The sequence below is a fragment of the Pogoniulus pusillus genome, chromosome 23, assembly GCF_015220805.1.
Source record: "Pogoniulus pusillus isolate bPogPus1 chromosome 23, bPogPus1.pri, whole genome shotgun sequence".
NCBI classification, from domain to species: Eukaryota; Metazoa; Chordata; class Aves; order Piciformes; family Lybiidae; genus Pogoniulus; species Pogoniulus pusillus.
Window position 1 is genome coordinate 20,478,979 of NC_087286.1, and position 24,960 is coordinate 20,503,938.

Sequence of the window (24,960 nt, forward strand, 5' to 3'; positions counted from 1 at the left end):
CCAGATAGCTCCCAGGGGTAAAGGTATTGATGCATGTCTGTATAAATATATATATAGATATAGATACAGATATGTCATCAGTTATGTATGTGATAAATATGTTATATATCAATTATATACATAATGATAACAATTATATATATATATAAACTGTTGTCCTCATTTTAGAATACAGACTTACCTGAGGTGTGAAAAAGAAGACACATGCTGAGCCCCTGAAAGCTGCCTCAGCATTGCTGTGAAGCTTTTGAGTTTACTCCAATACCCCCTGGGGAAAAAAATAAATCTTAGTATACCCAAATGAGCCTTGGTATACCCAAATGAGCCTTGTGTGGGAGTTCCCTGCAAATCATGGGTGAAGGTGATGGTGGTAGCCTTCTGCATCACAAGTCAGTGTCTGCAGCACGCTCCTAAGATGTTGAAGACCCAGCCTCCTCTTTCCCACAGCTTCCACTTCTACACCAAGATCTTCAGCCATCAGAATATAAAATGCTCAGTCCCACTTCCATGTACCTCCTACTGCAGCTGGTGTACTGAGCTGTGAAACGACAACACGCAGCAGGCCAGTGAGAAAGTAAGCATGAATCTGACTCCTGACTGACTGACATCTTGAGAAGGAAAGAATCTGGCTCTCACTCATTTAAGAGTCCACCTATGATTACCTACCTTCCTAGAACTCAGTTTTCTTGATCCATAAGGCACAGAGATAACCCCCTAGACAGTCCCAAGTCAAGCACCTAGTCCCAGACACATCTTCATCCATCATTTGTCATCACCTAGCCCAAGGGCTTCTTCCTCAGCCCACAAGCTTCATGATTCCATAGGTTCCTTACACACAGAAGGGGATGTATTGCTTGAGGCATGCTGACATGCCCTCTGGGCTTTCTGTCTTCACTTACTACATGGAGACCCACAGGACTATTGAGAGTCACTGGGCTAGAACTTAATTTGGAAGTATTATTTCTCTTGACCTCAGTGCTCAAAGCCACAGGGCATATTCGAGTCCTCAGTCACTTTCAAAGCACTTGTGTGACCTTAGATCCCCTGAATAACTTTCAAACTGCCTCACTGAAAATGCTGTCTACAACCTTTGGCTAATTCTTCAGGCCAAGAGGTGAGGAGGATTGAAACATAAGGAGGAAGGAGATAGATAGATAGATATGCACATAAACGTGATGATGACATTTAACAGCAAGTAAAAAAAGCAGAAAGATGTTTTACAAGTTACATAAACAATTCTGAGTACAAATGAGATACTCCTTGCTGTAAACCAAGAAGACATTTCCCTTATGCTAGATGGTTCTCTAAAAGTCCACTGGTTTCTCTTATCAGTGCTTTGAACTACTTGGCAGTTCCTCTATTTGGAGGTTCAAACCATGAAAAGCTTCCTTAGTTAAAACCTGTTACTTTAAGCTGAACTCTATGCCAAACAAGAACATAAAAGTTCTTGACTGTCATTCCACAGTTTCTTCTACATCCCTCTTCACTGTCTGCTTTGGAGTGCAGCAGTTGCGAGCAGGTTATTTCCTCCCCATCCTCACCAAGCAAACTTTATAATGGATCTGTTCTTGTCTCTTTGCAGGTGGCAGGAGGAAGTTCTCACAAAGAGGAAATCTTTTCAACCTGATGAGCACTGTTTTCAGCAGCTCTGCTTAAGTTGTACCTGCTCTGACATCGTTCCTCCTTGTACCTCCTAGGCTGCTGCAAATAAACCAGAGCGTGGAGCTGGGCTGGTTAACCTCTCACCCATTCTAGTTCGGCTAGGTTATCTCTCCCTTTGCACTTCACCACATGCCCCGGTGCTTGTGCTAGCAAAGCAGAAGTAAAGGAGTGAGAAGGAGTGGCTGGAAGTAGGAGGTGAGGCAACAGAAATGACTGCTTCACCAGGTCTGAGGGCCCACAGCTACTCCTAGGGTGCCCTGTGAGGATGGATGCGGTCTCTCCCAGAAATGCTTCACCTGATGAACCCTTTTGTGCTAGTGAGTTGTCCAAACAGCTATCTACCAGTGAATTATTTTTCAGCAAGGACATCACCCACTAACAGGCAGAGTTTCAGGCAAACAGTGCCAACATCCTCAGTGTCTTAGCCCTTGGGCCTTTTTTATCTCTAACTCTCTCAGGGTACTAAACCCTTTCTCACCTAAAGCAGCACTGCAAGCGGGTGTTCTGTTGCCTGCAGTTTCACACAGCCTACAGTGCAATCACAGAACCTGCAAGTGGCTTGGCTATATTTAGAATCCCACATTGTCATTACTTTCATCCAAAAAAGTGGGGAGTGGGGGATAAAGAATAGAGACAGATAATAAATGCACAGCTGGAGAATGTCAGCAGGCATCTCAGCACTGGTGGGGCCTAGGTCACCTCTTGTTTAACTGAAAGGCAGAGGATGACCCTGAGAGAAAGAAAATCAACATTTATTTCTCTTGCCATGGTCAACACCTGGCTGCCCCTGTGAAGACAGTGTTATGGTAATTCTCCAATCTTTGTTTTCTGTGCCAAGGCACTGCTGCCACTGAAGGCTGAGCATGCTGGTGGGAAAGGACATGAGCCAAGGAACTGCATGTGAAGAGGGAAGCACATGGCTGCTGCATGGCTTGAGATATCCATAGGCAAAGCACAACAAGACAACATGACATAAGGATGAAAGATACTAATCATAAAAGGTGATAAAACTGTGCCAAGAAAGCAGAACTAATAGTACAGGATGATGTCCCTAAGCCATGGCAAGGCTATTTTGTGCCACCCTAGCCCTGTGTAACATTAGCTGGTTATTTTCTCTAACAAACACTAGGAGGAGGTTTCCCATCTTAGTTTGGAAATAGTGAAACTCCCCTAAGAGAGCAAAGTCTTGTACTCTAATCCAACAGTGAGCCAACAAGAACATCTTTTAAATGTTTCAACTATAGCCTTTTTCATTCAAATATCCCAGTAGTAACTTCAGGATCTACCAGAAAAACAATTGCACAGGACTGGTTTCACATTGAAATCGATAACCTGTTCCTCTGGGGAGACCTTACAGTGGTCTGACAGTGCCTGAGAGGCCTACAAGGAAGCTGGGGAGGGACTCTACAAAGGCATGTAGCAATAGGACAAGGGCTAATAATTTTAAACTAGGGAAGGGTAGATTTAGGTTAGACTTTAGGAAGAAGTTCTTTACTATGAGAGTGGTGGAATACTAGAACAGCTTTCCCAGGGAGGTGGTGGAGGCACTATCCCTGGAAATATTCGAGGTCAGACTTGATGTGACTCTGAGCAGCCTGATCTAGTTGGAAATGTCCCTGTTTTCTGAAGCGGGGCTGGACCAGATGACGTCTCAAGGTCCCACCCAACTCAGTGCACTCTGTGATTCTCTATCTCCACAATCTCCCAAAAAACCTCCCCCTGAAGTTCTGAGGAATGGGAATGCATCCAATGCATCCAACCTGCAATCAAAAGAGAGACAGAAGAACTTTTTACTTTCTCCCAGCCTCGATTCTCTGATTCTCTGATCAGTAGGCTGTCGACTGACTTGATTTTCTCTCCATGACCATTTTTCATCTGGACAGAAGAACCCAAAGCATGCCAAAGAAGCACAGGTGCAGCGTGCCCTCTTTGCAACACTCCATGTGTGCAGCTTCATAAGAGTTACTTCAAGCTGCCTTGTAGAAGAGAATCTCTGAGGCTGATGCAACTTTCATAGTACCAGAAGAAAAAGCTGGTGCAAGCAAACTCACTTGTGACTCTTCTGGCTTCTGTGCAGAACAAAGACAACAAAATCAAAGGAACTGGGAATAAGCTCCTGAAGCCCATTGAACCATCCTCCCACTGAAATCCACACTGTCACCAACTCTAAATCAAATCAGCCACAGATTTATTTGGCTGAGTCTTGAAAACCTCCAAGGATCAAGACTACTCATCCCTTCCAAATAATGAATTCTAGTGCTCTACCATCCTCCTACTGAAGAAACTTTGCTAATGTTCATTTTTAATCCCCCAAGATGTGAACTGTGGCCCTTATCCTCAAATTTGCCCTCACTTTCCAATTCTTACACTAAGTTCCCAGTCTGTATTCCTGCATGAGGTTATTCTGCTCCACACACCTTACTAAATGTTGGAACGTCCAATCCACAAGTGTTTTAAGATCTCTCTGGACTGAAGCACTCTTGTTCAGGTGCTAATCCTTTCCCTAATCCACAGGTTTCCTGAGTTTGCATTCTCACCAGTAACAATGAAAATTATGGTCAATACCAAGCCCCAGTATCAACCCAGGGGTACTGAGCCACTGAGCATCAGGCTACTGATAACTGTTTTTCAGACCTCATGGTCCAGGCAGTTTTCAGCTGATCTAGAAGTCTGTTCCCTAGGAGTTCAGACAAGTCTGCTGTTGTGTCAAAAGCACTACTGCTCTCACCTTTTTAGCTAGCCAAAAGCAACCAGGTTGGTCAAGCATGATTTAAGATTGGTAAATAAACCCATTCACTGCAGTAAAACGTACCCCAGGTCCTTCCATGAGATGTATTTCACAGACTAGTAAGTTGTAGGTGGGTGCACTGTCGAGGCCCAGTTTCCAGACAACAGTCAAAACCAAAGCATTCCCTGAATAGGGCCTGGAGTGTCATTACTGAAGTGAAATTCTGCTCTAGCTTGGACAGAAATTTATAGCCTTCTATAAAAACATACCCTCTACTATTACTGCTGCTAGCAGATCTGACAGCTGTTATCTCTCTACTTATATTTTATGCTTCCTAATTCCAACATACGATGGCACTTCACTTCCCAATATCCAATTGACATTCTTTTGATGTATCTTCTGGGCTAATGCCTAAGCACATTTGCAGATAGTTTAGTGCTCAATTTAAGGCTGAATATATTCCCAGAATTCCTTTGGCAATCAATTATTTATTACTTACAAGTGTTAAGATCAAAAAGAAAAGCAATAGATGTATATTCCACGCTGACAGGAGGTCTGTAGGGATTACAGAAAACAGAAAGTTTAATGCTAAATTTGTGTAAAAAGGGTAAAATGGGGATTCCCTAGTCAGTTAAAAAACACAACAAAGTGGCCTGGATGATACAGTTATTCTTCTTGGGCTTCATCTCATGGTTTAGAAATGCACACTTGAACTGTACCATTAGTTCTGTGTACCACAGGGGCAGACTGTGGTTTGATTTCACCAAGGAATACCAGTCAGCTTAAACTTGGTGCAGACTACCTGGGTGCATCTTTTAGCAGCATCCTGTTGTGGAGACAGGGAATTAAGGTGGCTGAGTCAGGAATATATATCTATGAAAATAGAATTATTTTATTTTCCTGAACCCTCCCCCCCAGAGCTAGATACAGAAATTGATTTAGTTTAATTAGCAGGCTCACATCTTACAAGGATACCATAGATAAAGTTGGCTATTTCAGAAGCCAGGAGGTGGAAAAGGCTAAGCTACTAAACACAGCTTTCCCAGTTATCAGTCAGGCTGAGCAGAAACTTTACTCACAGGGGACCAAGGCTGTCTGAGAGAAAGGGTGGCCCAGATGCTTGTCAGCTCTCTCTGTCAAAAGTCAGCCCAGGCTCCTTAGGCCTGTTACACTCGCACAAAGGGCACTTATGGTGGGAAGCTGTCCAAAGTAGGGACGGTCTGGTCCCTCCGGAGCTTGTCCTTTGCAGCACCAGGGGACTCTTTCTGCAGGAACTATCCAGGCAGGGGAGAACTCTAAGGCAGGCACCCCAAGGTGGGAAGTGCCCCAATATTTATCCCTTTCCTAGACAAAGAGTGGCATTACCACTGCCTAGGCACGAAGAGCACAGCCAATGCCCAGCCCGATCCCAGCGCGGGCACTGCACAGGCATCCCTGGTGGTGGAAGGACCCCTTGCTCCCTCCTGCACACCTGCAGGGCAGGGGGCAAACAGGTTCTCTGTGCCCTTCCTCTCCCATTCAAACCACGGAGGGAGAGGAGTTTGAAGTATCCAGGGCTCCAGGACACATCCCCAGCATCACACAGAGAGGTAATTAATTCAGATGAATTGTCTGATTCCTTCCTCGTGACAGGCCGAGGGTTTGTGTTGTCAGCAAGGTCATGCTGCCTGCGTGGCTTCTTTGCAAAACCTGGGGCTTGGAAGGGCATCAGCATTCAAGCAAAGGGGAACTTGCAAGAGTGAAACTTAGAAAGATCACTCATACTTCATCGAACAGCTCTGCAGAAGGTGGAGAACGTTTTCTCAAGCTTGTTTGACTGGGGTAAAACTTGCAGGATTCCTGTCAGTGGGGTACCAGCAGCAGCTGAGCAGTTCGTGAAGTCAAACACAAGACCTCTCCCTCCACAGGCTGCAGGTGAGAGCTCAAGTACTCAAAACAAAACTTCATCTGCAGTCACTGTTGGCTCTGAAGGTGTGCACAAATCATGTGCTCTTCTCTCTAAGCCTGTATTTATTTATTGCTAACCTTAAGCTGTGCCCCAAAGACAGGCAAGAAAATACCCCGGCCAGGTCACCAGTACAAAACCAGTCCTTATCTGTGTGATTAACATCTCAGTAAGGAGTATCTGGCACCTTCACAATCAGCCAGTGCAGAATTATTCAGACAGGATGGAAGCAAGAGAAGGAAAAGAACAACCTAGTACAAACAAACAGGCAGTAATTCCAACTCAGGAATACAAGCTGATAAAAGACAACGCTCAGAAATAAGAAATCTAGGCATAAATGCAGGTGAATGGCTGCACAGAGCATATTTATGCCTGATGTAAATCTGCAAGCTGAAATGTAAATCAGAATTTCCAGGAGCCAGCTATGAAACTCTGTCACAGATGCCAGAACTTAATAATTTTCATAGCTACCAGTCCATCTACCAATAGATTAAATGCTTCTGTCTTTGCAGTTTGTTCCAGGTTATGCAGCAAATCTATCACCTTTTCCTTGGTCAGCGAAATTATAACACCTTTGTAATACAAATTACTTCTCAAGTAAACAGATAAATTCGAGTGCCATAAACCCCAAAATGTATCTAAGGAAAGTGGCAGCTCTCCAGGTAAAAGGAAGCAGCCATCTGCTCTAAAAAAATCTGATAAAGCCCAGTGACACATCACTTCAGTCACTGAGAGAAGCTTGGAATAGCGGGGCCAAAACCGGCAACGTGGAAATTCACGAGTCACACGACAGAGAGGCTGCAGATAATCCAGCAGGCACTTCATCAATTGATTTGCCACATGCAGATTCAACATCTACCTTAAGTTTTATTTCTAACTATTGCTGTTATTTTTTTATATCAATCTTGAAGCCTACTCACAACTTTGAGATGGTCTTTAGCTGGTAGATCTTTTCTGCTGTGAGCATTACTACACAAAGAAGTAGATGTCGATCTGTTGGAGGGTAGGAGAGCCCTGCAGATGGACCACGCCAGGCTGCATGGGTGGGCAGAGGCCAGTGGGATGAGATTGAACAGGGCTAAGTGCAGGAGAGATATAGACTGGATGTTAGGAGGAAGATCTTGACAGAGAGAGTGACTGGCACTGGTCTGATTGGCCAGGGCTGAGTGCTAGGTTGGGCTGGATGAGCTTGGAGGTCTCTTCCAACATGGTTGATTCTGTGATTCTATGATTCTATGATAATACAGAGCTGGAAAATGAGACCTTTCTGGTTTATTTCTTGGGGTGATTCTTGCATTTAATGATTTTTCCAATAGTCAGTTTGTCACGTTTGGAGCAAAGGTATTTAGGAATCCAGAGGTTGATTAGAAAAGCAACCTCTGACTTCAGTAAAAGAGTTTAATTCAAGTATAAGAGCAAAGACTAACTGTTTTCAGCCCAGATCTGGTTGAAGCTGGTTTGTGCTGGAATGTCACCCACACAAATCTTGAGAGGGAACATTAAGTGACAATATGCTCAAAATGATGAAGCTTCTGTTGGAGCAGCATCTCTATGGCTGAACAAGATGCTTTAAAAAGGCAACATTTACATCCCAGTTTAACCTTAACTATTAGTTAATGAAATGTAAAAGTGTGATCTATTTTTTGGCAAGCACCTTCACACGACCTCGATTTCTTGTCCTACACTGGGTTTCTTCATGCCTTTCCTTTTTGTTTAAGCTCTTACCACAGGCCTTGTTCCAGGACAGAGTGTTCATTCTTTAGGCTAGCTCTGTATTACAGACCAACTGGCAACTTAAAGCTAGGACTTTGCTTCTTGAAAGAAATGAAATCTTTCTTTGAAGAGTAGACTCAGTTCTCTACAGCCCCAGGGCCTGTGGGCTAGACCTTCGCTCCCCAGAACCCAGCCAGTTTTCTTCTGTTGGCTAAAATTAGCACTGATGAGCATATGAAAGACATACACATACACACACCCAAAGAAATCATTTTGCTCAGAGCTGCAGCTCCACTTAAAATACCTTCCCCTCCTGCACTGTCTTTTTTTTTTCCCTACAATGAGGGCCTTAGGCATGTACAGTGGAAAACGCAGCATCTCAGATGCTCAAAATCCAGGCTGGGAAAGAGGCATTTTCTCCACAATACACATTTCATAAAGACCGAGATGCACACACACACACCCCCACACCCTGGAGCCTGATCTTGCTGATAGTAGAGAAGACATTGCTGCTGCTGCTGCATTGCTACATAAACAGCGTCTGTGGCTCCAGGGGCACCCTCAGGCCCCCCACAAGCCAAACAAAGGACGACTAATTTTCTGCCTGTAGAAACAGGAGTGCTGGGGCAGAGTCCCTGGATACTGCGAGCTACTTATAGCTGTAAGGCATTAAGGAGGATTCTGCATTAAGGAGGTTTCTGCTATTTAGGAAAGAAAGAGTAAGGAGTGGGTAGGATCCTGTACTCCTGGATTACAAACTGTCACTCAGCAACGCCACAGAGAGATACAAAAGAATGTGATGCTGGTGGATGAAGTGTAGAGGGCAGGAGGCTTGACAGACAAAGATCTACATAAGCCTGGTTTGAGGTTAAAGCCTGAAGTGTGCGTTGTTGCCAGAATCCAACTTTTGATCTGCAGAGAAATGATAGTGCTGATAAATAAATGAAAAAGGCACCATGTGAGTCTTTATTAAGGCCGAATGCTGCCAAAGGAAGTATCCATTTTATCACTTTATAATGGCAAGCAAAGAATGCAAAGGTAACATATGTGAGGTGGTCACAGCAATCTGCTGGTTGTGGCAGCCAGTGTATTGTATTTACACATTTGTGTTACCTCCTAAATATGTCAAGCAATTAAATATCCATTTCTTTTACCACTCAGGTGAATTCAGTGTGTTCCCCTCGCCCTCTTGAATTGTTGTTGCTCGAACTCCACTGAACAGTGGTGCTTCATCTTCTGTAGATTGTAAGATCAAAAATTAGTTCACCCATGTAAAGGGTTAACCTGCCTGGGGGTGGTCTGAACCTGACCCCAGGTGTAGTGGTTAGCCCACTCACTTCCCCTATAAAAACAGAGGAACTTCCTATTTCTCTCTGACCTGCCTGCCAGCAGCCACCTGGTTCCTGCAGCTTCTGGTTTTGCCACATGGCCACCCCACCACACGGTGAGACATGAATCTATCTCTATCCATTGCCATCAATCTGGTTGTATATATATTTTGTATCTTCCCTATGCCTGTTTTGTAATTCCCCTTACTTTACATACCTTTTATTTAATGTTAAAGTCTTTCTTTTAGCCTCCAAATCAAAGCAAGACTACTCTTTGGGTGTTTTACCCCTTTTTCCTCTCTACATCTATTTCCTTTCTTTCCAAAAGGGGGATAGGGGAAAGTGTCTGATTCATGCATTGTTCTGTTAGATGTTTTGGGCTCCAGGAAGCTAAATTAGACCAATACAACCCGTGCAGTAGAAGAGCTCCCATAGGGTCCTACTGAGATAAAGGCAGTGGTAAGTGATGAGGTAGGAGTGGGTTTCAGTCAACCGGCATTTTTATGTGCTGTGTATTTTAGGTCTCCAAATTCAAGTAGCAATCACTTTTTGGAAATTACTGTAATGGCTTTAATTAGAGGAGAGCAGCAGCAAAGAACCTGTAATTTAAAACAAATAAATCCTGTAGTTGATGTAGGGAGTAGTGTCTTTGTCATAACTCACAGCAAGAACACACTACTCAGATGAGGTTCAATCAGCAGTCAACTTCAAGGGCAATCACTTCTAATTAACAAGTCCTTTGAACTCTCCCAGGAAACGTGCCCCAGACCTCGAAGGTACTATAACAATAGTCAGACACGCAGCTCTTGAGGTTGTCTGTCCTTTATGTTGACTTCTCTCAAACTGGGAGGCAGAAACTTCAGTAGAATTGGCCACATCAAAAGCGGTGTGGCCAGCAGGTTAAGGGAGGTGGTTCTCACCCTTAGCTCTTGTGAGACCCCACCTGAAGTACTGCATCAAGCTTTGGGGTCCCCAGTGTAAGAGCGATAGGGAGCCGCTGGAGCAGTTCTACAGGAGGGCTACCGAGATGATCGAGGGGCTGGAGCACATCCCCCTCCATGAGGACAGGCTGAATGAGCTGTGGTTGTTCAGCCTAGAGAAGGGAAAGGTCATAGGAGACTCTTCCAGCACTTAAATGGGGCCGACAAGAAAGATGAGGGACTTTTTATCAGGGAGTGCAGTGATGTGAAATAATCATTTCAAACAGAAGAGATTCAGATTAGATATGAACAAACTCTTCTTGTGAGGACAGTGAGATACTGGAACAGGTTGCACAGAGAAGTTGTATATCCCCCGTCCCTGGAAGTGTTCAAGACCAGGTGGGATGGGGCTTTGAGCAACCTGACCTGGTGAAAGGTGTCCCTGCCCATGGCAGGGGGTTGGAACTAAATGATCCTTTTCAATCTAAACCTTTCTATGATTCTATTGTAGTTGCATTTTTGTGCCATTTCTTGCCGTTCACCCCACCCCCTTGCAGCCTTCCATGTCTTTCTTGCTTCCATGCTCTTGATAATGCATTTTCATACAGAGAAGAAAGGCTGCTATGGCTGTGCAAAGAGAACATCTGCTTTAACGATCAGCATTAGTGCTGGTCTGAGTTGGGTTAAATCTGGCTGACCTTTTGGAGGTAGGTGGCGTCAATCTAAACCCTCAGGTTGTAGTCAGGTGGCAGCAGCAGGGTGTTTTGAACAGAGGGAGCAGCACGTTTTGGACTACAAGAGGTTTGAAAGAGCAACCAAAGCCACCGTCTTGCACCTGAGGTTAGATTTTTCTGCTGTGTGGTGTATTCGGAGCCAATTTAGCAGAAACTCTTTTTATACAGCTAAACATGGTTTCTTTGAAGAAACAAAAGAGCTCCACCACCAGTTTCTCCTCCTCAATGTAGGAACTTGTAGCACCACCGGTAATCTTACTAAATCCAAAGGAATGGCATCGTTACTGCTCTTTGATATGCGGGTAAGGGGGAGCTGCTATTCTTGCCCTACTGTTTCTGCAGTTAGCCTCTGGAAGACACCAACAGGCTCTCCATGTTCGCTCTCCTTGTGCTCATCCCCCTCGCTGGCTCAGCCTGCACAGAGATGTGGTCCTCAGGAGGCCCAGGTCCCACTCCTGGCCCTAGGTACGCAGCCACCCACACAAGGCCCTCACTAGCTGAGCAGCTCCTGCCCTGGAGGCTCTCACAGCGTTCGAGGCAGGTTCGTTCACTCCAGGCACGTCAAGCATCCCAGACCCCTTTTAATTCAACCCATAATTGATAGCTGCCTTTTGCAAAGAGCAATTCTGTAGGTGTCAGGTGTTTAATTGTGGCCACATAGATGCCCGTCCCTTTGCTTCACGTCACCCTGTGTCACCAGTGTCCATCCCTTGAGTCATGTCAGCCTCCGTGTCACAGATGAGCACCCCTCAAATGACCTTACCCCGGCCACCTGCCCCTATTTCACTGGGAGCAGGGAAAACAGCCCAAGGCACCAACCTAGGAAAAGCCAGGCCCTTCAACGCAAGCACACACCCGCCGCCTGGCAGCGACCGCCCCCACAGGAGCCCCAGGCGGCGCTGGGCCGGGCTGACGCGGCAGGGCCGGGCACCGGGACTCCGGCCCGCCGGGGCCGCACTGCGCATGTGCGCCGCAGCCGAGCCGGGGCCGCTCGGGGGCGCAGCAGCGGCGCGGGGCGAGCCGCGCCTGGCGCAGCCGCAGCGGAGCGCGCCCCCTCCCCCGCCGCGCCATGGCTGACGCGCTCCGCAGGGCGGAGTCGGGCACTCAGGTGAGGCGCTCCGCTCCCGTCCGCCGCCCCCGGGTTCCCTTTAGCCGCGGGGTGCTGGGCACCGCCTGCCCGTGGCGGCCGGGGAGGGCGAGGCGAGGCCGCACCTCGGGGAAGAGGAAACGCCTGGCGCTCCCTTCCGCTCCCTTCCGCCTGCCCCGAGGAGCTGAGCGCCGTCCCCCACCCCCTCGGGGCGGGCGCAGGGAAGCGCCGAGCGACCGCGAAGCCTCCGGAGGGGGAGGTGTGTGAGGGAAGCAGGGGGAAGCCGCACCGCAGAGCCGCGCCCTCCCGCCTCCGCCGCCCTGCCCCCTCCTGGCCGCCGCCGCCTCCCTTGTGTGAGGGAGGAGAAGGGTCCCTTGAGCCAGCAGCGCGGGAGGAGCGCCGGGAGGTGCCCCGGCGGTTCAGTGCTCCCAAACACATCGGCTTTGAAAGGGTTTTGGCTTCTGCCCTGACTTTGTGTCCCCAGCCGCCGCGCCGGGACTCGGGTCGCACGCCTGCCGTGGCGCTTGAGTGCAGCGCAGAAGAGGTTATCAGGTGTCCATGGCTCCTTTGGAAAGGTTCCCTGCGCGGCCCCCCTCACCAACGGCGGTGGGGGACGCGGTAAGGAAGAACTGCTCCTAGGAAGGTTTGGTTTAAATAAGCAGTATAGAAGGTGGAATTGCTTTCCTGTTCTTCGGAGAACAGAGTTTGAGTTTTGTTGGGTGCGTTTTTTTCTTCCGCCTCATTTGTTACTGATTTCTGCCTGGCGAGCAGCAAGTTACTTGGACCTGCTGTAGTAGATGGGTTGAACTCGATGATCTCCAGAGGCCCCTTCCGACACCTCCATTCTGTGGTTCTGCGAGCTTTGTTGGTTACAGTGTCAGAATATGCTGAGTAGTGCGTAGAAACTTGTGATACTGCCTATTTACGTCTTGTTCCAGCTCCAAGTGGGACCTCAGATCTTCAGGTCTCTTAACACTTCAAAAAATGAGTAGCAGCTGTTCACTATCAGCAAACACACACAAATTAAGGACGTGAGTTGTGCCCTGTGTCCAGGCAGGTAAATGCGTCTGTTTGTCCACGTGTGCAGTGCAAACAGGGAATGCACACAGCAGCAACTGCCCACGATGGAATGGATAAGCAAACCTGAGCAAGGCAAGAACTGATAACCCGCGGGCCGACCTGAGCACGTCTTGCAGAAAACAATGGTGAAAGCCCTTGAAACAAAATGCTTTAAACCAGTACTTCCTCAAATAGCCCTGTGTGCAGGATCAGATTTTACTGACAGCTGCAGTGAGACCACAGTCTTGTACTCTTATTATTGAGTATAATTAATACAACAAATTAGAGCTTCTTGCAATACAGCCTCGGTGTATCAGAGTGAAATAAATTACACAGTGCTTGCGTACGTCTTCGTGACCAAAGCTTACAGAAGCTCAGGGTGGTTATAGTGGTTGACAATTACATTTCAGTCTCCTGTTTGAGATAGGTTTGTACGTGTAAATAGCCTGTGGGTTCGCTCAGGGGCTCTGACAGAGCTGGAGTATTTAATCTGAATTTCTTTAACATTTTAATGAAGTAATATCTCCTTCCTGACAAGACCTGCACGTACGCTTACACTTAAGCACAGCTTCATTGAAACCAGTGTAGTGTGAGCATGTAATGGGCGACTGTCCCTATGCATATTTCTTCATTTTAAACTATGATAAGTTACAAAATACAGACTTGAAATGTTTGAGTCCCATCAGCCTTGAAGTTTAACCCAACTGTGTTGCCTGACTCCTGCTGTGTAGCTTGTTTTCTACGTTGCTAGCCTTATGCTTTGTGAAGAGCACCTAAGAGCAAAGACCTGCCACTAGTGGGTTGCTGTAAGGTGTGAAAGATAGAATGAGCATTATGAAGGAAGAAACAAGCATCATCCACAGTTACATTTTAGAATCTGAAGTCTTAACAGGTGATCTGAAATTGGGTTTTTGGGTTTCCCAAGCTTCTTCCACTCCAAAGGAGCCCCTGCCCAGGGCAAGGAGGTTGGAAACAGATGATTTTTAAGGTCCCTTCCAAGACAAGTCATTCTGTGATTCAGCAGTGCAGTGTACAGTGCTACTGTGTTCTGTATGCTGTCTGTGGGACAGGCTGGATGGGTGGGCAGAGGCCAATGGGCTAAGATTTAACAAGGCCAAGTGCAGGGTTCTACACTTAGGCCACAACAACCCCAAGCAGTGCTACAGGCTGGAGACAGAGTGGCTGAGAGTAGCCAGGCAGAGAGGGACCTGGGGGTGCTGGTAGAGAGGAGCTGAAGATGAGGCAGCAGTGTGCCCAGGTGGGCAGCAGAGCCAATGGCATCCTGGGCTGAAACAGGAACAGTGGCCAGTAAGACAAGGGAGGTTATTCTGCTCCTGTGCTCAGCACTGCTCAGGCCACCCCTTGAGTGCTGTGTCCAGTTCTGGGCTCCTCAGTTCAAGAGAGATGTTGAGGTGCTGGAAGGTGTCCAGAGAAGGGCAGCAAAGCTGGTGAGGGGCCTGTGAGGAGAGGCTGAGGGAGCTGGGGGTGTGCAGCCTGCAGAAGAGGAGGCTCAGGGCAGACCTTATTGCTGTCTGCAGCTCCCTGAAGGGAGGCTGTAGCCAGGTGGGGTTGGTCTTTTCTCCAGGCACCCAGCAACAGAACAAGGGGATACAGTCTCAAGTTGTGCCAGGAGAGGATGGATGTTAGGAGGAAGGTCTTTCTTGCCATAGAGAGTGATTGGCATTGGAATGGGCTGCCCAGGGAGGTGGTGGAGTCACCATCTCTGGAGGTGTTGAAGCCAAGCCTGGCTGGGGCACTTAGTGCCATGGTCTGGTTGATTTGATAGGGCTGGGTGCTAGGTTGGACTGGATGAGCTTGGAGGTCTCTTCCAACCTGATTGATTCCATGATTCTATGATCCAATGTCCACCATCCAGATCACCCCATAAAAGCTGTCCATTCTCACACCCCCCCTTAGCCCCTCATTTTATAGACTAAAATGTGAGAAGGCAGAATGGAAATGCCTCTCCTGGAGCAGAGCCACCATGACTTGCTGATTTAGGAAAACCTGTGTTGTCCCCATCTGTGTTATCAGCTGAGGTGAGAGATCCCTTTCTAGTGCCTTACATCAGCTCTGATTCCATCACTTCTGCTGCAGTATGGATGAACCTTTGTCAGAGTTGAAGGGAGGTTGTTAGCTGTTTCTGCCAGGAACCCCGTTGCTCCCAGCATGACACTAATGAGGCAAGTGCCTTTGGAGATCCTGCTTCAGAACGCGGAAGTAAATACAAGTTTGGTACAAACACAGGTGTACTCTCATCAGAGCATTATCATAAACTACCTACGTGAGCAGTGCTCAAAGTAAGCACCTGTAGTTATTTAAAATGAACATATACATTTGTCATTTGAGTAACCAGAGATCACATTTAAATGCTAGCCATCAGCCTACTGTGTGTTTCTGAAGCTCCAGCAGTAAAGCTTAAGAAGGGGATAGTCCTGGAAGAAACAGAGGCCAATTGTTTCCAGAAGAAATAAACTGCAGGGGACATATTCATTAGAGTACAAATGAAATTGGCAACTAGAGGCCACAGAAATGTCTTTAGACCAGCAAGAGCTGTGGCTGCTGGCCCCAGCAGTACCAATAAGCAGCCCTTGTGATGGCAGAGTGGTGCTTCCTCTGCTCAGAAATGAAGAGCATCAGACAGCAGCAGCCTGTGGTGGTTTTCCTGTTTCTCTCGACTCCCGCTGTGGAGGAGGGGGTGAGACATTCCTGTCCCTTCTCAGTGGTGGGTGCAGCCTCTCCATGCTGGAGACCAGGGCCAGGTGCAGGCAGCTGCTAGCATGGGAGGGAGCTGCAATGTCCCCCTTGGTGGTTGCAAGCTCCTGGTTTATGTGGCCCAAGATAGGTTCCTCTGTGATTGTGGATCATCTGGATTTTTGCTTTGTCAAGGTCACAGAACCCTGCTGGTTCTCAAAATGCTCAAGAGTTCCTCGAGTGTTTTCTGCACTGCACAAACATGTGAAATGTAACAGGAGGATCCTCAGATCCAGAGCAAGGTCAATTCAAGTGTTTTCATGGCCCTTCAGTGGACATGTCAGGAAAACTCTCCTGAATGTGTGTGACCAGGCAAACAAAGGCAAAAACACTGACGTTCTGTTAATGGAAGGAAATGTTAAAATGTCAATGAAAGTGTTGCACTCAGATTCCCATCGTGGCCACTTGAGGTAGATTCAGGGCCATTTAATGGAGTTTTATTCTGCTGTTAAAGGCAAATACACATACAACTGTTCAAACAACTTTTCAGACAAGCAGAGCAAATGCTGCTCATTGATGTGGCAGGGAGGAAAGCAAGATAAGGTGTTCAAAGGTGTGTGCTCACTGCTTGTTTGGCAACTGGCTTTAGGGAGGAAAGGATGAAAATGAACAGGATCTTTAAGTGACATTTGGGTGTCTTGGAGAATGAAATATCTGGCACCAGGGTACATGCTCTGGCAGTGCTCTGAGCATCCTGACAGTGTCAACCCACATAGGGAACAACAGCTCCAGTACTGGTTGAAATGTTCATTCTTGGTTTATGAATGGGTGCCAGAACTACAAATAGCACAAGTTAGGTGAATACCTGCCTACTTGCTACACAAATACTTGTCTGTTTAAGAAGTTGTCCCTGACCTTTGGAGTAATTTGTTTTACAATGGGCTTGCTTTACAAGGGGCTTTGGAGGAACTTGCTTACAAATCTGAGTTTGCTTTAGGAGGCTTTTTCAGAGCCACTGGTGGCCTAATAATTTTGACTAATCCCTACCTTGTTTGCACAAGTAACTGTGATACAATAGGATTGTAGTCCAGTCTGTAGTTTTCAGATGAAATGTGCATGGTTTTACTTATGCATGCTCAAAGGGAGTGACTCAGGAGACTGATGATTGGTAATGTTTCACCTCTCAACCAGTAGTTTCTTGTGGAGGTGCTGGGTATTACAAATGATCTTCTTTTCCTTTGTTCTGTCATATGGCAGCACTGCTACATGCCAGAGGCAATCCCTCTTCCTAGTCTACCTTAGCAGCTTTGCTTCCCCTAATGAGCATCCGCTCCTTATTGCCACTTGACCTGTGCTAATTGTCAGGATGGAGCCTTCTGTAGTCCAGACTCTAGGTTTCCGTATGTATTTATGAAAACATTTCAAAAATCAAATGGATCCTTTGATAGGGCTGTCAAGGAGAGCTCCCAGTTCTCAGAATCTTTTGAATTCGATTCCCAAGGTCCATTAACTTGAGTTAACAGCACATCTCTTGTCTTCTCTTTACAAGCTACTTGCTCGACTGGAGGGCAGAAGTTCTCTGAAGAACCTTGAACCTTACCTGTTTGCTGAGGAGGGGTCTCCTGTTCATGGTAAGAATGCACCCTTATCCCATTGGTGGGAAAATGCTGATGTAAAAGTATTCTCAGAGCCCTGCGACACAGATGAGCATCCAAGCAGATCTTTTTGCCCTGGATTCAGAGCTTTAATTGTTGATGCAGTTTTTTGACAACTAGATAAAATGAAACATTGCAGAGTCACCATTCCAGACGTTGTTAAATGGACTTTAAAGTAGCTGCTTTAAAGGTATCAGAGGGCAGGTGTAGGTGAGTAGGTACCAAACACTTTGTTCTCTCCCAAGTGGTTTTACAGAAACGTGTCCTGGATTCTCTTGTATAACATTTTCTTAATCAGGAGTCTGAAAAAACCACCACAAAGTCATAACTGCAGACGTTTGGGAAGAGTTCAAGGTACAGTAAATAGCAGAATTCAGTGATGTGGAATGGGTCTGGATGCACTGGGAAAAGGGACACCAGAAAGCCATATATTTCAATTAACCCAAGTCAGCAAAGCCATTCAGTCTTGGCCCAAAAAGTCCTAATTACACTTAGGTGGAACTCTGGAAACATTTCAACTATGAACATAGGTACTAATCAGCTGAGTGACTTCTTGGACAATGTTAGACTCAGAATGGCTTATATAGACCTTCAGTGATTAAATAAGAATTAGAATTGGAGAAATTTGGCTGCTTCCAGTGATGCCAGTACAAGAACTTGAAGGTAGATTCTTCTAGGAAGAAGTTTTAAGATCAAGACTGGATGTTTTAATGAAAGACATTTCTGAGTGAAAGAGAAATTAGTACACTTAGTAATTCCTTGATTATTCAAGAAGCCAGACTGGCTTCCCATATTGTGTAAGACTCCATGCATTTCACAGTGGAACTGACTACTCTGATTACACAGAACTACACATAGGTATTAACAGAGGCATCTGAATGGCAAGTGGTAAGGACTATGCTGTGAGGTACTCCAGTTGTTAAGTGTATGTATGAATGGATGGGTTTCATAGGAAAAGTGTGTGGCTGCAGTGGTTGTCAGCATAGTTGTCTGCAATTTGAATTCCCACAGATTAGAGAAGGTTCAGAAGAAACAGCAGAAAAAAGCAATAAAAAGAATTGAGGTTATTGGCTGAGAGATGATGCTCAGTCTGCAGATGCAACCGCTGTGAGGCTACCTATGTATTATTTTGCAGCACATGGAATACATTAGGGGTTTAGTAATAGATGATTCTTGCCCCAAAAAGTTTCAGATAAGAGATAACAAAGATAAAGGGCAGAGCAGTACTGGTAAGCCAGTGCAAATGGAACAGAGATGATTATTTAAAAGCCCTCAACTCTGAACTGCTTTGTTACCCAGAAGAAGAGTTAAGAAGCAGCAGTGAAATTGCTCTATGCTTCACAGGGCTCCTGAGTCCTTAAAAGTAATGAAAAATGCTGACTTTTCACTCTGTTGTTTTGTTTCATTTGGTTAAGTAACTTTACATGCAAACCCCAAGTGTTTGAGACTAAACTGGCCATGTTCTGGTAGGTCAGACCATAAGAAGTCATTGTGGGTGTCAGGCATTGCCTTTGCCATCACAGTTAACAGCTTTATGTAATTGCATTGTCAAATTATTATCAATAAATTATTATTTATCTTAAAGCTCTGTAGGTTGTTCGAAGACTGTTCCAGGACCTCAGTTCTAAGACGTCTGGAAGCCTTCTAAATTCCTCACTGGTTTCTCTCTGCCAGCACAGTCATTGGGCTTCTGAAGCACTTCTGTTTTTCTTCTGCTTTTAACAACTGGCATCAATTACTACTCATTTTGATCGTGCTTTTTAGCTGGCATTAATGAAGCTGCCTAGCATATTAGCACAGATCTGTAGCTATACATACATAAATGAACTTCACTTTATATTACAGTTTTGCTTTGTCTTTTAATACCACAGTATTTATGTGAGTCCATGTGTTATTTTGATGTGTGTTCTCATTATTCAGCCTGAAATCCCTGTTGAAGACCTACCTCCATTTGTCATGAACCTGACTTTTAGTAGGTCACTGTGGAATACTGTAATACATTGCACATGAGCTGTACTGAACAGCTCTTAATCTACAGTGCTATGAGTAAAGCAGTGCAAAGACCTAAATTATTCTTTTTCCTGATGGCATTTGAAGCAAACATATATATGAAGTTTCAATAAACTATCCAAAGGTTACATCAACATGTATGCCAGAGTGCTGTGAAGTAAGAATGGCCAGTATAGGTACTGCTGGGGTTGTACAGTCACTGCTTCTAATTATGATGGTCTTGGCTATTTAAGAACACGTCAGTATATTAATTACAGACCATTTAGGCTCTTCTGGAACAGAGCAGAAGTGACACAAGCTTTAAATAATGTTCTGCCGTTGCCACTCGTATTTCTGCCATGCCACTGGTTAAGGTGTGGGTGTCTGAGTAAAGCTCTGATGTTCAGCAGCAGTATGGCACCCAGTGTTGACTTGGAATAAATATTAGGCTGTTCTACTTCACTTATAAATGGTATAAATATGAGCAACAGCTTCTGCACGATATTGTAAATTCCTAGTCCAGTAACTCCAAGGTATCCAATGGTGTGGAACGTGTGGAGTTACTGCTGAGTATCCTAACAGCATCAGTGCTACATAAATATTTGTGTTGGTGCAACATTGTGTAGCTTGTCCTGTGTGCCACCACACAGCAGTGGACTGTTGTACTCTTTAATCTGCCCACAGTGGGCCAGTTCAGGCTGCTGTGAGCCAAGCAATATGCTGGCTGACTCCTTCAAATGCTCTCGAATCTCTCAGGGCTGAATTTCATATGAAATCATTCTGCATCCATCTTGACGTTCCATCTTCACAATCTTAAGCCTTTATTAACCCAATTAGTTTGTTTTCTACATGTCTTATCTAGCTGATGCAACATTCACCTAGTGTTAAGCACGTGGCAATGCCAATTCTGATAGGAAAATTTCCCATTAACTTTCTTCCAGGTCAGAGTCTGTTCCTCCTCTGCCTCTCAGGCTGTTTTCATCCTGCGATGGAATCTTTTTACTAATGCTCCTTTCAAAGTTATTTTGACATTGATGGATGATGCCAGTACTGATCACCAAGTTTCTTCCATGACCTATTGTGAAGCTGTCAAAGCCTTCTTGAAGACATTGCTGGCCATGCTTCCTCTTCTGCTGTGCCATGGTTTGTCCTGTCTGATCCAGAAGGATGTACTTCCCCTCTTATCTTACTGCAGCAGCCTGGTTGCTAATTTAATGAAGCTCTACATATATAGATGGTGATATAAATGGCTTCTGGTTTGCACCCATTCTTCTTGTGGGCACCCTCTTTGATAATCATGAAGGCACAGAAAACCCCAGCTCTCATGAGGTTTTGCACAGCCCAAGCTGTTAGCCTTTTCAGGGTAACTTAAGTGTTTGGATCAAACTGCAGTACGGATGTGTGTCCTGTTCAGCAGTGCTGAACAAGCTTGAAGGGTCCTTAGCTGCCTCGTTCACATTTATAAACCACCACCAAAACTCCCAAGGATGACTTTTCCTTCAACTTGGAACTTTCACCTAAATAAATCTGTTAGTTCAGCCCATAAAAGCTCACCCAATGTTATTCTGTGACACAGACGTCTTGGTAGAACATCTTCAAGTGGATAAAGTCAAGCTTTTATTTCACAGAGTTCCAGATTTACCCATTGCTGCTTCTGAGGGGCCAGAGAAAGTTACTGGGTTTGCTGTAAAGGTGGGTGAAACAACCTGTGTGGCATATTGGCTCAGTTTAGTTATTGGTCTGGTTTCAGAAATGCCAGTCAGGGTGGCAGAAGATACACTTAGGTCTTCAGCAAGTGCTAAAGGCCTTTGGCCTTACACAATTGTTCTAAAATATTTCAGTGGATGAAAGGTGAGGGAATGACCTACCCTGCATGTCTAGGAGGAGTTCTTCCAAACTGGTATCTTATCCTAACAGGGTGTGGTTATGCCCCTGGCACAGTCTGTGGCAGCGGAGCAGCTGCTGCTGGTTGCAAGTGGCAGACTTGAACTTTGTGACCTCCGAACAGGGAGAGAAAACACAGCTGTATGTCACAGGAGATGTGAAAACTGGGGAAAGCCATTCAGAGCAGCTGAGGGAGGGGACAACCAAGCTTCTTAATATGTCTCAAAGTATCTGAAATTCATAAAAATGGAATTACAGTTGCAGAGCAGCAGGAATTTCATTATGGAGAGACAAGCAGTCTGAATGACACTGAAATGAAGAAAACTGTCACATCAGGCATAAATTGCTTTCTGTACTTGTGATGGGTGAAGCCAGAGCTTAGTTTCTTCCCAGCAACACTCTGCCCCTCATCCCAGGCTGCATCTTGACATTAGACACACATACGAACAAGGACATCCTCTGGAAGTGGACTAATGACTTGAAAAACCCTTTTAACTCAGGCAGGCACAGGCATGTTTAAGGAGAGCTGCAATTAATTCCTTACTCTTGCATCCCCCCCTGTGAAAAGCTGTTACACTATTTGTGCTTGCCAAGGCCATAGAAGTGTCTCCCCTTCCTGCAATTATAGCTCTGTGATTCTCCTTACTGCACGTCTCTGCCCTTCTGCCTAAACCCCAAAATGTCATAAATAAATAATTCAGTTTCCAAAAGTAGTCACTTATAAAGAGCAAGTAGTAAATTCCTCCTATATAGGCATCAGAAGGCTTTGGGAAGGACTTCAGAGTGGCACACATTCACATCCAGCAGCAGAACTGGTTTCCTAGTAAAGTGCAATGCCTTTTTTAATTAATGTTTCCACTTTATCTGATATGTACTTTATTGACCCCCATGGATCAAGCAGTTAGGCTGAGTCCATTTATGAGTAGAGAACCTTTGCTTCAGATAGCAGAGTCGCTGCCTGGAGTGGAAGGAATCCCTGAGTTCCCCTGGTCAAAAGAAGCAGTTTCATATCTACCTGCTTTGCTAGATGAAATACAGTTGCCAGCCTTTTATTGATGTCTGTGTCCTGGATCCTGTTGGCAGGGAAGTTATTTCAACCTTTGTTCCCAGTTGATTTTCTTCACTTTAGAGTCCTTTCTTGAAAATACAGTTTCTCTTGGTAGATATTGACCAGGATTTAAACAATTTTGTGGGTAGCAAACTTTCAAAACAAAAGCATTTTGCATTTAGTGAGGATCGGTTGAGTAAACTCCAAAAGCTGGCTCTGAGGTATCAGTGCTCTTAACTGACAAGTTGCTGCTTTGCCTTTGGACAGGAGATGTCATTGAATTCCATGGTCCAGAGGGAACAGGAAAAACAGAAATGCTTTATCACCTAATAGCCCGCTGCATCACTCCAAAAGCAGGAGGAGGACTGGAGGTGGAAGTCATCTTCATCGACACAGATTACCACTTCGATATGCTTCGTCTGGTCACCATTCTTGAGCACAGGTTGGCTCAACGGACAGAAGAAATGGTAAAGCAGTGCCTGGGGAGGCTCTTTCTTGTGAACTGCAATAGCAGCACTCAGTTACTCCTCACTCTATACTCTTTGGAAAACATGTTTTGCTCTCACCCCTCTCTCTGCCTTTTGATTTTAGATAGCATATCAGCTTTTTACTGGATAGACAGAAGCAATGGAGGGGAGAGTCCTAACTTGCAGGAGATCAACCTGAAGAGCTGTGCCAACTTGCTTGCAAAGCTTGTAAGAGAGCATCACTTAGCCCTCTTTGCAACAACACAGACACTTATGCAGAGATCTGCAAATGCTGCGGAAAGCTTTTTTCCTTCCAAACTGCAGCACGAAACTGATACCGACTATAGACCTTATCTTTGTAAATCATGGCAACAAATGGTGACCCACAGGATATTTTTCTCTAAGCAATGTAATTCTGGCAACAGCAAAGCTTTTACAGTCAGTTCTTGCCACCTCAAAAGCAGCCATGTAGTAAAACGTTCGTTTAGCGTTGCAGAACGTGGAGTTCAGTTTTAACTTCAGTTTGCTTTTATAAGATGTAGCAAGTCCTGATGCTTAAGGCTTGGTTAGATTTAAGCTGGGTTTAGTACCTTTTAAACCAGTTGGTTGTTGTTGGGAGATTAAGAATTTTTTGTTATGTTTTGTTAAAATTCAGTGGAAGTCAAAAAATGGTGAAAGTTTTTGGATTACTGTAGATGTTCAGTCCAAACTAGTGTGGAATGTTGAAATGACTTGTTTCTGCTTAATGCATAAAGAGATTAAATCAAGAAAACATTAACCAAAGTCATTGGTCATATCCTTCAGCAGTCTAACCAATGTGATATGCAGCCAAACACACTGAGTTAGTTCCTGGGTCTTACTGCTATACACACCTCCTCTTCCCAGCCACAGAAACAGGAGCCTCACTGTCCATGAGGGAGACCGCTAAAAGGTGAGCTCCTTATAAATCATAGAATAGAATCATAGAATGGTTTAAGTTGGAAGAGATCTCAAAGCTCATCCAGCTCCAACCCCCTGACATATGCAGGGACATCTCCCACCAGAACAGGTTGTTCAAGGCCTCATCCAACCTGGCCTTGAACACCTCCAGGGAGGGAGCATCCACAGCCTCCCTGGGCAACCTGTGCCAGTGTCTCACCACCCTCACTGCAAACAACCCTTTCCTGACATCTAGTTTCAATCTCTCCTCTGCCAGTTCAAACCCATTCCTTCTCGTCCTTTCATTACAAGACCTTCTCAGTAGTCCCTCCCCAGCCTTCCTGTATGTCCCCTTCAGATACTGGAAGGCCACTGTAAGTTCTCCTCGAAGCCTTCTCCAGGCTGCAGCGTGCCAACTCTCTCAGCCTGTCTTCATAGCAGAGCTGCTGCAGCCCTCTGAGCATTTTGGTGGCCTCCTCTGGACTGGCTCCAGCAGTTCCATGTCTCCAGAACTGCACCCAGGACTGCAGGTGGGGTCTGAGGAGAGCAGAGCCAAGGGGCAGAATCCCTTCCCTTGCCCTGCTGGCCATGCTGCTCTTGACCCAGCACACAGTTGCTGTCTGGGCTGCATGTGCTCACTGCAGGCTCACATTGAGTTTTTTCATCGACCCAGACCCTAGATCCTTTTCCTCAGGGCTGCTCTCAGTCATTTGCCATTGGTCTTGGTTTACTCCCAGTAGCCCAGGGCATATGAAATACATCTCCAAACTTTGCCTGAAGAGGGTTCATTTTGATAGCCTTTTAAATAGCAGTAATCCAGACCGTGCTTCTGCAAGCTCACAGCCTCGTTGTTTCCATTAGCCTGTGCCTGGAGAAGCAAAGACTGCAGGTGTTTTGACCCTTACAGACATCTGGGTTTGAAGAATCTGCAGCTATTGCAGGAGTGGAGGCCTGATTTCCATAACTGAAGGAAAGACCCAGTCTGGATCCCTGTGAGTTTGTGCTGCGTGCAGTAAAGGGTTCAGTCTTTGAAACAATGTGGGCTATAGGTTGTTTTGGGTGTGTTGGGGTGTTTATTGTTGGGGGTTTTCAGATGTATGCACAGACAGATTATTTTTTGTCTCTACCC

General features: G+C 45.6%; 2 protein-coding genes across 2 annotated transcripts in view; one reads left to right on the plus strand and one right to left on the minus strand.

The window, feature by feature from the left end:
- ACTR3B (actin related protein 3B) overlaps positions 1-24,960 on the minus strand; it is a 101,540-nt gene that overhangs the window by 34,957 nt on the left and 41,623 nt on the right. The gene's annotated exons all lie outside the window — the stretch shown is intronic.
- Positions 12,055-23,696, plus strand: XRCC2 (X-ray repair cross complementing 2). The gene is made up of 3 exons (XM_064162860.1): positions 12,055-12,138; positions 17,420-17,501; positions 22,714-23,696. Exons 1-3 carry the CDS (start codon positions 12,100-12,102, stop codon positions 23,427-23,429), a joined length of 837 nt encoding a protein of 278 aa, XP_064018930.1. The 5' UTR covers positions 12,055-12,099; the 3' UTR covers positions 23,430-23,696.